Here is a 12258-nt window from a genome sequence, read left to right on the forward strand (position 1 = left end):
TCGAAAAATTTGCTGAAGTTTCCAAGATTTTTTAAGAGTGCATAAAGTTGTTTCCGGCTACACAAACTTTCGTAAAGACCTTAGACGATTCGCCAAAACAGTTACTAGTCTCAGTGTGGTAAAAAGCAACACGTATTTATTGTTTGTAGCACCAGAACTGAACAAACAGTAATTCTTGCGTTTAGTTATTTTTAACCGGCAGCTCAACTTTAAAACAGTGTAGTATAGCAAATCATAACGAATCTCTGTTGTAGACCACGACGCAACTAATTGGCGTTTTTTCTTTCAGTCGCTCACAACAACAAAAATTGACCTTGGCGAGTTATTACTCACTAATATTTTTGATGAGCTGGCCGATTCATTATTCGACTTGGGATTTTTTATTGTTCGTGCAGTCACATAAAATGAGTTGTCACATAAAATGAGTTATCACATACGATGATATTTTTCATTTCCATCACTTTTTCAAGACTATGAACTAATTCTTATGCAATGTTGGGCCGGTATGATCCGTCAGCTAACATATCGGCAGTTCCCTGGAAATCATGTCGGATCTGCAAAGAGGAGCAGTTCAGGTCTCCAAAGGATTTCTCTTCTCACTTGAAGATGGTTCACTGTCGACGGGAAGGTGGCTCTTACATATGCACTTATGGACCAAATATGCTGTGTAAAAATTTACCTTTGGAAGGGGTTAGTGGCAAAGATTATGACGCTCATCTAAGCCGTTATCACATAGCTCCCAGGGCCGATTTACTTTTGGACAAGCAAAGAGCTGAAACACATTATGATAACCAAACCGACAATCTTGAAGCTTTAACTGTAACTGCTGAACAGAAAGTTAGAGATGTTTGTACCGGGGAATCTAAACAGGGACAAAACCAAAAGGAGACAAATCTTGACGGTAAGGCATAACAAATATAATTATGTGACTACATTTTCACTTCGAGCTTATTTTAAATACCACTTACCTATCTATGTTCAGTTATTGTGGTTATTCTACGCATAATCGTACTTGGCCTAATAGATTTGTAAAGTATTTGCCTATGCATAATCTATCCAGCTATGTGTACAAATTTCGAGTTGAGTAACATGAATTTCAAATGTAATAAGATGGAATTAATTTATAGATATACAAGATTAGTGGCATACAAGACTCTGAAACGATCAGGCCTTGAATGTGCTTGCCAGTTGTGGGACCCACATTTAAAAAAAGATATCAAGAAGATTGAGAAAATCAAAATAAATGTCTGAAATTTGTTTACCGCATAAGATCGCCAGTAAGTTTTTCACAATTAAGGGAAAGCACTAACATAAAATCATTACAAGAATGTAGAAAAAATGCCCGAATAAAACTATATTGCAAAGTGTTGAGTTCTGGTGTTATTCAAAACACTTTTACTCTTCCCAATAACCCGCATGATACAAAACAAAATAGGGAATTGTACATGCCATTTATAAAATCAGGGCAATATTTTCACTACTTTTGGCCAAAAACAACTAGGGATCTTCGAGGGGATGTCGAGTGTACAGATATTTCGTTTCTTTGATTTAACCGGAGAGATTTGTACATTTAGGCCTATATATGTCAATAAATAAATATATAATGAAGAATAAATAAATAAATAAAATAAAAGTAAAAAATAAACAAAAAGGGTTCTTGAAACTGAGTTTTCACGTCTTTTTGCCTTTAGAGGCTCTCAGTGAGAACAATCTGATCTGACATCTGTACATCACTTAATGCTCATGTTTATCAAATATATATATACATGTATTTAGCACAATTCTTGAATGTATAATCTTAATGAAAATATGCAATTTGTCCTCATGGGTTTTGCTTGTAGCATGTCACAATATCTGTATCTATAAAGGTATTCACATGCAGCCATTTTTGCCAAAGTTGTTTGTTGTTTTATTGCATTATTTTCGTATGCTTTTAGCTTCTCATTCTCGGGAATGTAAAAAAGATAAGCGGTGGACAATATATGATGCCAAGGTAATCAGTAAAACTAAGATGTTCAAATTTTATGTTTTCTGCTAAAATCCTAAACCATTTAATCTTACTTGTGATTGTTATATATTTAAAGTCAAATTTTAGCAACTCATCTTGTTACAATGATTCACCTTTAGGTCAATATGGCGGCATTGCTAAATGACCCACGACCTGGAAAACGGCAGGCTGATTTCTTCACAAAAACTTGGGGTGTCGGTTGGACATATCTTGATCTTACTCCATCACCAGAAATCCCAGAGGTTACAATTGATCACTTTAGATCATATCAAAAGAAAATTTTGCCGGTAAGTTTGCAGGCATGCTGCTACTCGGAGAGTTACATATTATCTAAATGTACTAAGACATTAGACAGGTTGAAGCAGTACCTACACCTGTTTCTATAGTAGTTGCCAATCCATGCAATGCTAAAAGCTTTGAAACTAAAAGGAAAAATTAAGCTTTGCATGTGTATTATCCATAATTTGGCAATGTCATTTTGAATTAAATTTCTGGTTTTTTTTGCTGCAAAGCATTTTATTAAAGAAGACTATGCATTGGCTTAAAACATATATATGTTATGGTACTTATCTTACTATTTCTTTTAATTACTGTAAAACCTCTATTTGAATACCATGGTGCGGTATTTTTCAACCATTCCCTTGTAGTGACGGTTTATTAGAGGTGATGTTCAAATAAAGGGTTGCACTTTATTTTTAGGCTAGCTGGTCATAATTTTTGAAAAATTAATTGAACCCTTTTACTGGCGACATGATGCTTATGTCGCCTATATCTTGCACTTTGTCTGGCCGGAGTGACATTAATGCCGTTAGCCTCAGCATTTTTGTCACACAGATTTTCATATACATCGAAGTATCAGTTCGAATTAAACAAGGAACTGTTTTGAGTAAAACTTATTAGATGGATGCAATTATCACTTATGTCAAAGGTGTTGCTGTCAAAAGTTTGAGAAAGAACGGGAAACTTTTGGAGTTAAAAATTAACTTCCATACTTCATAACAACGACTGTTATTATGCCGTGCAGTATTTGTGAGGAGTATTCTCATCCTTCATCAAAATGTTTTAAAATCTTTAGATCAGGTTATGAACCACCTTATGGATGAATCTTTTTTTTGCCCAAAGATTTTTTGAGCAGGGCACAACTTTTACATGTTGCATTTAGCACAAATAATAAACTTTTAGGCTGATGGGCACTAAGCACAACTTTTAGCCTTAAACTAGTCGTTCATATACTATCGTAACTTTCAACTGTTTTTCACATACTTTGAAGTATCAAGACCATATTAAACAAGGAACTAATATTAGCCTGATACAGTTATTAATTATTTTCTTGGTGTTTCTTTCAAAGTATTAACGGAAAAACGAAAAGCTTTGGAGTTGGAAAACGGACTTCAATATATTGATGTAGCCGAGTCATTATCAGTATGATTTTGTGAACACTTTTCTTCTTATCACTTGCTATTACGGGTTCGTAAAGATAAAATAATGTCAAAGTGGTGGTCAAATGGAGGTGGCCTTCAAATGGTAGAGGTGGAACGAGACACGAGACGTCTCGAGTATCGACCTGTCTCGTATCGGTCTCGTCTCGAGTTAACTATTGCCAAACTCGAGACAGGAAATAGAACTAAAGCGCCTGCGCACGGTTGTTAAAACATGGCTTCTTGCGGTAGCAACAACTCCATATATTGTAACGGATTGCGGGCAGCTGCCTTTAAAGTTATACCCAGTCCGTTACTACCTGTTGCTATTGATTATGTTGGCCACTGAGTCTAATCATGTAGTCCGAACAACGGCCCTGTTATATTTTAGTTCGGTTCTGTGTTCTTAAAACAGATACCGGGTCGTATCTAATTACTCTTCGGATAATCCAATTTAATAAATTGGATAACATTTGCGGGTAAAATGTCTGTATTTTATCGTATCGTGTCTAAACACCAACTGACCTTCATAAAATTCGGGCCTCTTTTACGTATATACTACCAATTGCAGGTAAAACTTGCCCGGACACAGAGAAACGAACGAAAGGCCGTGTCGACCATAGTCCGTGTTCGGTTAACAATGACGTTTTGTTAACTCAATATAAGAATATACATGTTCATGTATACAGTAATTAATATAATTTCATGAGTACAATTTAAATATAATTCACATACTACAGTTAATACATAAACAAAACTTAACATTAATGAAACGATAAGAATGAAAGTGTTATCGTGTGTTCTTTTAGTTGCGGTATTTCTTTGTAGAGCGACGGCTATCGGTTTCATTACACATTACATTAAAAAGTAAGAACTATTCAATAGATGGTAAAAATATACATGTACAAAGCAATATGTTTATAATAATTATGATCAATCAAGCTCAAAATTCTTAGAATATATAACTTCGGTATTTTAGAGCTGTTTGTGTCACTTTTGTTTACAAAAACTACATGCATATCACTATAATAATTAAAATGTTGTATTTAAATCGTTTACACCAGGTGAAAATTCAATTTAAAAATAGATTTATTAATTTATATATACCGAGTAGCTAGTACTTGTGTAGTGAAATCATCACCAAATGCTTATTATTTTACTGTCTCGTGTCTCGAGTCTCGAATTTTCACAAGACAGTGTCTCGAGTCTCGTCTCGAACTTAAAAAACCTATCTCGTTCCACCTCTATCAAATGGAGGTGGCCTTCAAATGGAGGTGGCATTCAAATAAAGTGGCGTTCAATTAGAGTTTCACAGTAGACCTGGCATTTACTCTCATTTCAGGTTTCACATCACATTATATGAAGACACTCTGCAGACATAAATGTACTCATCTAGTTGTGAGTCTTATGAAAATCTTTAGTGAAGAGATCACAAGCATATCGCCACCAACTACCTGTTCATTGCTAGCTACCAAGTATACATTTAAAAGTTGTCTTCTTTTTACAAATTAATGGGAAGAGAGGGAAAACAACTCTATAATAGTTTACTGCAGTTTCTTCAACTATACATTTGTCATTTAATGACATTCATATAATTATTACAATAATTATCTAGTCAGTTAAAGGATATTGTAAATAATAAGATTAATTTGTCTTTTAATTGCTCAGTTTGAACAATTGTTGAACAGATTGTAAAGCCCCTACCTGTTAATTTTGCATTTTATATATAGCTTGCCCTCTAATAGCCTATTTCAATCTTTGTAACAAACAGTTGGTTGGCAGTAATGCTGTACGTTCTTAACGCTTTGATGCCAGGCTTGGAATAATCCAGGGAGTCATTTTCCCTTGTGATCATACGCCTGAGTAAACTCGTCTGCCTAGTTTCACTTTGTTTTTTGGCGCCTCCAGTTCATGTTGGATTATGTAATTTTGATAATAAATTTTCAATATAATTTAAAGTTTCAAGTTGAATGAACTATTAGTTCTTGTGAGATTGTCGAAATACCGAGGGTTCTTCTAATCAACTGAGAAATAAAAAATGGCTTCTGGCAGAACAGTAGTTTCTAATGACACACTGATTGATATTCTTGGTAAAGTCGAATCAAAATGGATAAAGCCTATTCTTCTATACAATAAGGACTTGACACTGAATCCAGCCTTTCATCTTACACTACATTTGATTGGATTGATTTGCGAAACTTACTAACGTAATACTTACCTCGTTTTGATTGCATTATTATTCTCTTATTGATGTAGCTACTACATCCTTCTGTACGACTCAAATAAGATCTACTACATCCTTCTGTACGACTCAAATAAGATCTACTACATCCTTCTGTACCACTCAAATAAGATCTACTATATCCTTCTGTACCACTCAAATAAGATCTACTACATCCTTCTGTACGACTCAAATAAGATCTACTATATCCTTCTGTACCACTCAAATAAGATCTACTATATCCTTCTGTACCACTCAAATAAGATCTACTACATCCTTCTGTACGACTCAAATAAGATCTACTATATCCTTCTGTACCACTCAAATAAGATCTACTATATCCTTCTGTACCACTCAAATAAGATCTACTATATCCTTCTGTACCACTCAAATAAGATCTACTACATCCTTCTGTACGACTCAAATAAGATCTACTACATCCTTCTGTACCACTCAAATAAGATCTACTATATCCTTCTGTACCACTCAAATAAGATCTACTACATCCTTCTGTACGACTCAAATAAGATCTACTATATCCTTCTGTACCACTCAAATAAGATCTACTATATCCTTCTGTACCACTCAAATAAGATCTACTACATCCTTCTGTACCACTCAAATAAGATCTACTATATCCTTCTGTACCACTCAAATAAGATCTACTACATCCTTCTGTACCACTCAAATAAGATCTACTATATCCTTCTGTACCACTCAAATAAGATCTACTATATCCTTCTGTACCACTCAAATAAGATCTACTACATCCTTCTGTACGACTCAAATAAGATCTACTATATCCTTCTGTACTATTCAAATAAGATCTACTATATCCTTCTGTACCACTCAAATAAGATGTTCGTGTGACTTGCAGCGAATAGCAAAGCATGAAAGTGTGCAGAGCAGTCTGGCTGATGTAAAAGTTCCTATAGATACGTTTCCACATCTCTATCTCAGAGCACACGGTGAGTAAACTTTTGTCTCACTTGTCTAATGGACTTTTGTTGCGTATCCACAACATTTCATTAAATATTAGTTACAAAGTATCAATGTTGCTTCACAAAATTGGCTACTTTGGTGTACAGTTAAGCCGGTACATGCAAAGTTTATTCGACCTGATATTAGTTTTATGTGTTAAAATGACACGTATGCTGGATTAAATACTCTTATAAGATTATACTATACTTTGTTTAATTTTTCTCATAGTCCAGCTAATGATAAATATATCAGTTAATTGCGCATAGTGGTTCTGGGCACGGGTAATAAAACTCGTTTAACTCGTGGGTTTATCTTCTCTCGAGACTCGGGTAATAGAGATTTTGAGCATTCCGATCCTTCGGTTTCGGGTTTTGACCTGCGAGTTCAAGTTTTGGTACACGAATCCGTCTAGTAGAGTGGACAAAAAACTCAGTCTATTGTGCCATGCGCTCTAAGCACTGTTTAACAACCCGACTGTTAACGCTGCGAGCACGAATATCAGTCAATAGAAAATAGTAAACTTGATAAATAAATTGAATAGAATTATAATTGCATTGTAAATTTTAAGATATTTCTGGTGTTTGGAAATTTTAGACATAAAACCCATATAAACAAACCCAATACCCGCAAAACCCGTTGGTCAAGAAGTACTCGTGCGAAGCACCACCAGCTGCCCGATATTCGACATATTCAAACTGAAGGAGGCGGAGTCTAAACTCGTTCGCCAAGAAGTACTTGTGCCCAGCACTAGCGCATAGCATTAAAAATTAATTAATTATATGATTTTTGTAAAAAAGTAAGTTAATAAAAATCAATAAATCAATATCTGTACTGTTGCCCTAGAGACATAAAAATGTAGGCTGAGTAATTAATGTGCAGTTTGAAAAGGCGGTGATAGAGCTACATGTCGCTACATACTCTCAAGTAGACTATTAAATGGAACAAACCTCTCCAAGTAGTTACATGTGATAACTCATAGCTATTGAGACATTCTTATAGCAAATAATAAATTCTTCTTAGTCTTTTGCATTAATATTCACAAGTGTTTCTCTTAGCTGATGCATGTATATGTAGGTTGTGTATAGCCGACTCTTTAATGAGACAGCTAAGTTTTAGGGCTAAATGCTGACAGTTTGAAAACATTTTATACATCTAGTATCAGGTCTGGGCTGTTGTATGGTGCATCTGCTTGGCACACAATTCTGTCATCCACATGTAAAGAAAGACTAGAGCAGATTCAATGTAGTGCATCAAGAATCATTCACCCTGAAATGCACCTTAGGAGTGGACTAGCTTTGCTTTCACTACCGCTGTTAAACGGTTTTATTTTTGGTGTTGGTGCAAATCATTTTGAGCGTATTAGTAGTAATCCTGCCCATCCGCTGAATCAGAGAATTGTTTTAAATAATCTCAGGTCTTTCCCTGCAACAGGCACATGCGCTGTTTACCACCCTGAAATAACACACTCAGAAGAGATCAACAAGTTTTTTCCAGTTAAAAAAAAGAAATTCAACCATGGCAACATCTAGCGTACTTTTCGGACTATTAACCGCACCCCTATATAAGCCGCATCTGCTTTATTTTCAAAAGACTGATAATAAAACAATACATAAGCCGCACCTTTAGATAGGCTGCAGATCTCCTGACGGTGCATTTTAACACGGCAGCACCTTTGCTGGTTAAAACGAAACAGTACCGTTAGGCATTGTTCTGTTTTTTTCTTTCACCGCAAGAAGCGCACTAACCGGAGATTCCTGTTAATGCGCCCCAGCGGTGAAAGAAAAAAAGCACAGAATAGCTGCACCCTTATTTAAGCCGAATGGCTCAAAACGTCTGAAAAAAGTAGCGGCTAATAGTCCGAAAAGTACGGTATACATAATTACATGAGTGAGCGCGATAATTTCATTACTGTCAACCATATAAATGTTCTATTATTTGTGTGAATAAGGAAATGAAATCAATTTTACTTTCACATCATCTTTATCTTTATCATTGTTTTTCGTTCTCATCAGTATATTCACTTAGGAAACTGCTATGGTTGAAGAACATTTTAACATCATCACTGAAGTATTACATCATTTGTTGAAATATTACATCATTTGCTGAAATATTACATCATTTGCTGAAATATTACATCATTTGCTGAAATATTACATCATTTGCTGAAATATTACATCATTTGCTGAAATATTACATCTTTTGATAAAATATTACATCATTTGATGAAATATTACATCATTTGTTGAAATATTACATCGTTTGATGAAATATTACATCATTTGCTGAAATATTACATCGTTTGCTGAAATATTACATAATTTGTTGAAAACGAAAGCACTTGATAGAAGGCAATTGCGAGGAGATGTTGAGTGTGGATATGTATAGGAAGAACAGCTGGAATATCAGTTTGTAGTTGTCCCTTTCTGTTTTTGTCTCGCTATGCTGTTCATCATGCTTGATACAACAATCACAAATAAAATTTGGAGTTGTACCATCTTAGTACAAAAAAGTGTGGGTTTCTTTTGGTTTACTAGGGAACACTTACGGTAAAATACAATGCCAATGATTAGTACAGTTGGTAATCAGCATTTCTTTAACATTTCTAAGACAAGCACCAAATCCTTTAAACATTACCCATGCTGACCACCATCTCTTATTTTTCTGACTGTCTATGTATGTGTTACGGTGTTTCTTTAAATTTTAGACAAGCACAGTCAAGATGTTGGCAAAATACCAAGTATATTTCATAGTCCTACCTTTGATCTCTCCAACTCAGACATGTTTCACCAAGTTTTTCCTTGGCAGGATATCGAAACATCACAAAAGTCTCAGAAACTCTACCAAGAGAAGGTAACTCTAAGGATATCCCCACAAAAGCTAAGCTTAGCCTCTAGCTCTTTGGTGGCAAGCATTTCACTTTTGTCTCAAAATCACTTCAACATTTTTCAAAAGCATTCTGGTCAATAAATGGTGAGACCTTCAGTGACCACCTTCATGGACACCAGTGGTTTGGGAGGGAGAATAAATTAATGTTTTTCACTAGCACCTGTCTAGATAAAGTAGGTATTATATTTAACAGGGTTTACAATTTTATATGATGTAGGTATTATTTAGCTATTTTCATGACTAATTGAAACCTTTGCTATTTTATGCCCAAAACTGAGTGTCTATATAAAATTTAACCAAATTTTCTTCCATCTCAACTTTCTATTTTAATATGTACCATTTAAAAATTTTGCGTTATTTGTTTAATCGACTCTGATATGTTCAATTATTCAATATACAATCGTATTTAGATATGGCACACAGGGGCCACTTGTCACGTAGAGTTGCAAGACTTGTTGAGTGTTTAGTTGCTTTTAGACTATATATTATTAGACTTTATATTGGTTATATTGATTATAACAGCCAGTTGGATGACTGATGGTCAGATGGTTCTTGAGAAAATCTCTGAAGAATAAAATTGAAAAGTTCGCTAGGTAAAGCTTCGCGCATCAGAAAATCAAACCCTTTTAGGAAAAACTATGAATTTAGTTGTTCAGTTTTAATTCGGAATGTTTTTTATATATTCAGTGGACGAACAATTTTTTTATGTAAAACTTATTCTGGTAAAGCATCGCGTATCTCTGAGCATATAATCAAGCTAATTCTAGGCTAGTGCTCTATCTCAACTGACTAATGGTTCTATTTAAAACACCATAGACATCAAGAAACCTATGGCTTATAAGTTGTACACACTCACCAACAGAGTTGACCAACATCTTTGCTCAAATCCATGATAGACAATCTGTTTATATTCACATATTTTAATATTCCTAATTTGTGAACTTAGTACTGGGCTCAAAACTTAGCTTGGGAACTTAGTACGTACAGCGCACCTTCAGGATAAGGTTTTGATCAGTTCCAGGGTTGGCATCGTATGATAAAAAATCGTATTCCGAGGGTATAAAAGCCATAGTAATTACATAATGCATACATCCCCTGGTAAAATTTTTTTTAATTTTATACACGCACTGTACATATTAAAAATTAGTAACAAAATGGTATATTAACTTTAGTAACTATAGTTACCTATAGTAACTTTAGCGTATTTAGGGAGTATAATCTGCCATAAAATGTAACATTACAATGTACAACGTGTATGGGAAGTAGAAGCAGTACATACAGTAGGTAGTTCTTACCTTCAAGATAGACATTCGTATAGCATAAACTTTTCATCCACCTCAAATAAGTTTAGCTTACTATTTTAGCAACTATTTTACTGAAATCCGACTCTTTATCACTAAAAATTTATTACTTATCAGTTTTTGTTTTCCCTTTCGCTATAAATTTTAGCGAACCTGCTTGAAACCTTTTTCAACCTAATTCGAAAGCCCGAGGGATGCCATTTTCATAATGAAGTGGGTGTTCGTTAGCAGGTTAAGGGAAGTTGTCTGGCCTTCTATTTGAAGAGTTCGCAACTCCAACTTTGCTAATGGTTTCTAAAGGAAACTTACTGTTTTACATTTGAGAATTGCTAAACTAAAATAAATCCATCATCATGTCTCTTTCAGGCGTTGTAAAAATATTTTCAGCGAATATCATTTTGGTGTCAATAAGCGTAATAAGCACACCGACTGCCAAATTTGAACTCGGGCGAAAATTTTATTAAATTCTTATGGTGAAATAAAGAGTATAGTCTATCCTGAGGGTATAGTCTATCCTGAGGGTATAGTCTATCCTGAGGGTGTAGTCTATCCCGAGGGTATAGTCTATTCTGTGGGTATAGTCTATCCTGAGGGTATAGTCTATCCTGAGGGTATAGTCTATCCTGAGGGTGTAGTCTATCCTGAGGGTGCAGTCTATCCTGAGGGTATAGTCTATCCTGAGGGTATAGTCTATTCTGAGGGTATAGTCTATCCTGAGGGTATAGTCTATCCTGAGGGTATAGTCTATCCTGTGGGTATAGTCTATCCTGAGGGTATAGTCTATTCTGTGGGTATAGTCTATCCTGAGGGTATAGTCTATCCTGTGGGTATAGTCTATCCTGAGGGTATAATCTATCCTGAGGGTATAGTCTATCCTGTGGGTATAGTCTATCCTGAGGGTATAGTCTATCCTGAGGGTATAGTCTATCCTGAGGGTATAGTCTATCCTGTGGGTATAGTCTATCCTGAGGGTATCGTCTATCCTGAGGGTATAGTCTATCCTGAGGGTATAGTCTATCCTGAGGGTATAGTCTATCCTGTGGGTATAGTCTATCCTGAGGGTATAGTCTATCCTGAGGGTATAGTCTATCCTGAGGGTGTAGTCTATCCCGAGGGTGTAGTCTGTCCTGAGGGTATAGTCTATCCTGAGGGTGTAGTCTATCCTGAGGGTATAGTCTATCCTGTGGGTATAGTCTATCCTGAGGGTATAGTCTATCCTGAGGGTGTAGTCTATCCCGAGGGTGTAGTCTATCCTGAGGGTATAGTCTATCCTGAGGGTATAGTCTATCCCGAGGTATAGTTTATCCCGAGGGTATAGTCTATCCTGAGGGTATAGTCTATCTTGAGGGTATAGTCTATCTTGAGGGTATACTCTATCCCGAGGGTATAGTCTATCCCGAGGGTATAGTCTATCCTGAGGGGGTAGTCTATCCTGAAGGTATA

The 12258-nt window shown here is 35.5% G+C and overlaps 1 protein-coding gene across 2 annotated transcripts in view; it reads left to right on the plus strand.

Annotated features, from left to right (window-relative positions):
• The first annotated feature begins 210 nt into the window (after window positions 1–210).
• The window catches only part of LOC137401171 (vacuolar protein sorting-associated protein 54-like), a 42980-nt gene continuing 30932 nt past the window's right edge, over window positions 211–12258 (plus strand). For both annotated transcript variants that reach the window (XM_068087552.1, XM_068087553.1), the window contains exons 1-5: window positions 211–901; window positions 1938–1993; window positions 2128–2295; window positions 6525–6615; window positions 9333–9478. In XM_068087552.1, coding sequence (XP_067943653.1) covers window positions 493–901; window positions 1938–1993; window positions 2128–2295; window positions 6525–6615; window positions 9333–9478 — 870 coding nt within the window. In that variant the 5' untranslated portion in view covers window positions 211–492. The remainder of the gene's footprint in view (window positions 902–1937; window positions 1994–2127; window positions 2296–6524; window positions 6616–9332; window positions 9479–12258) is intronic.

This window comes from Watersipora subatra, chromosome 7, assembly GCF_963576615.1.
Source record: "Watersipora subatra chromosome 7, tzWatSuba1.1, whole genome shotgun sequence".
Classification (NCBI taxonomy): domain Eukaryota; kingdom Metazoa; phylum Bryozoa; class Gymnolaemata; order Cheilostomatida; family Watersiporidae; genus Watersipora; species Watersipora subatra.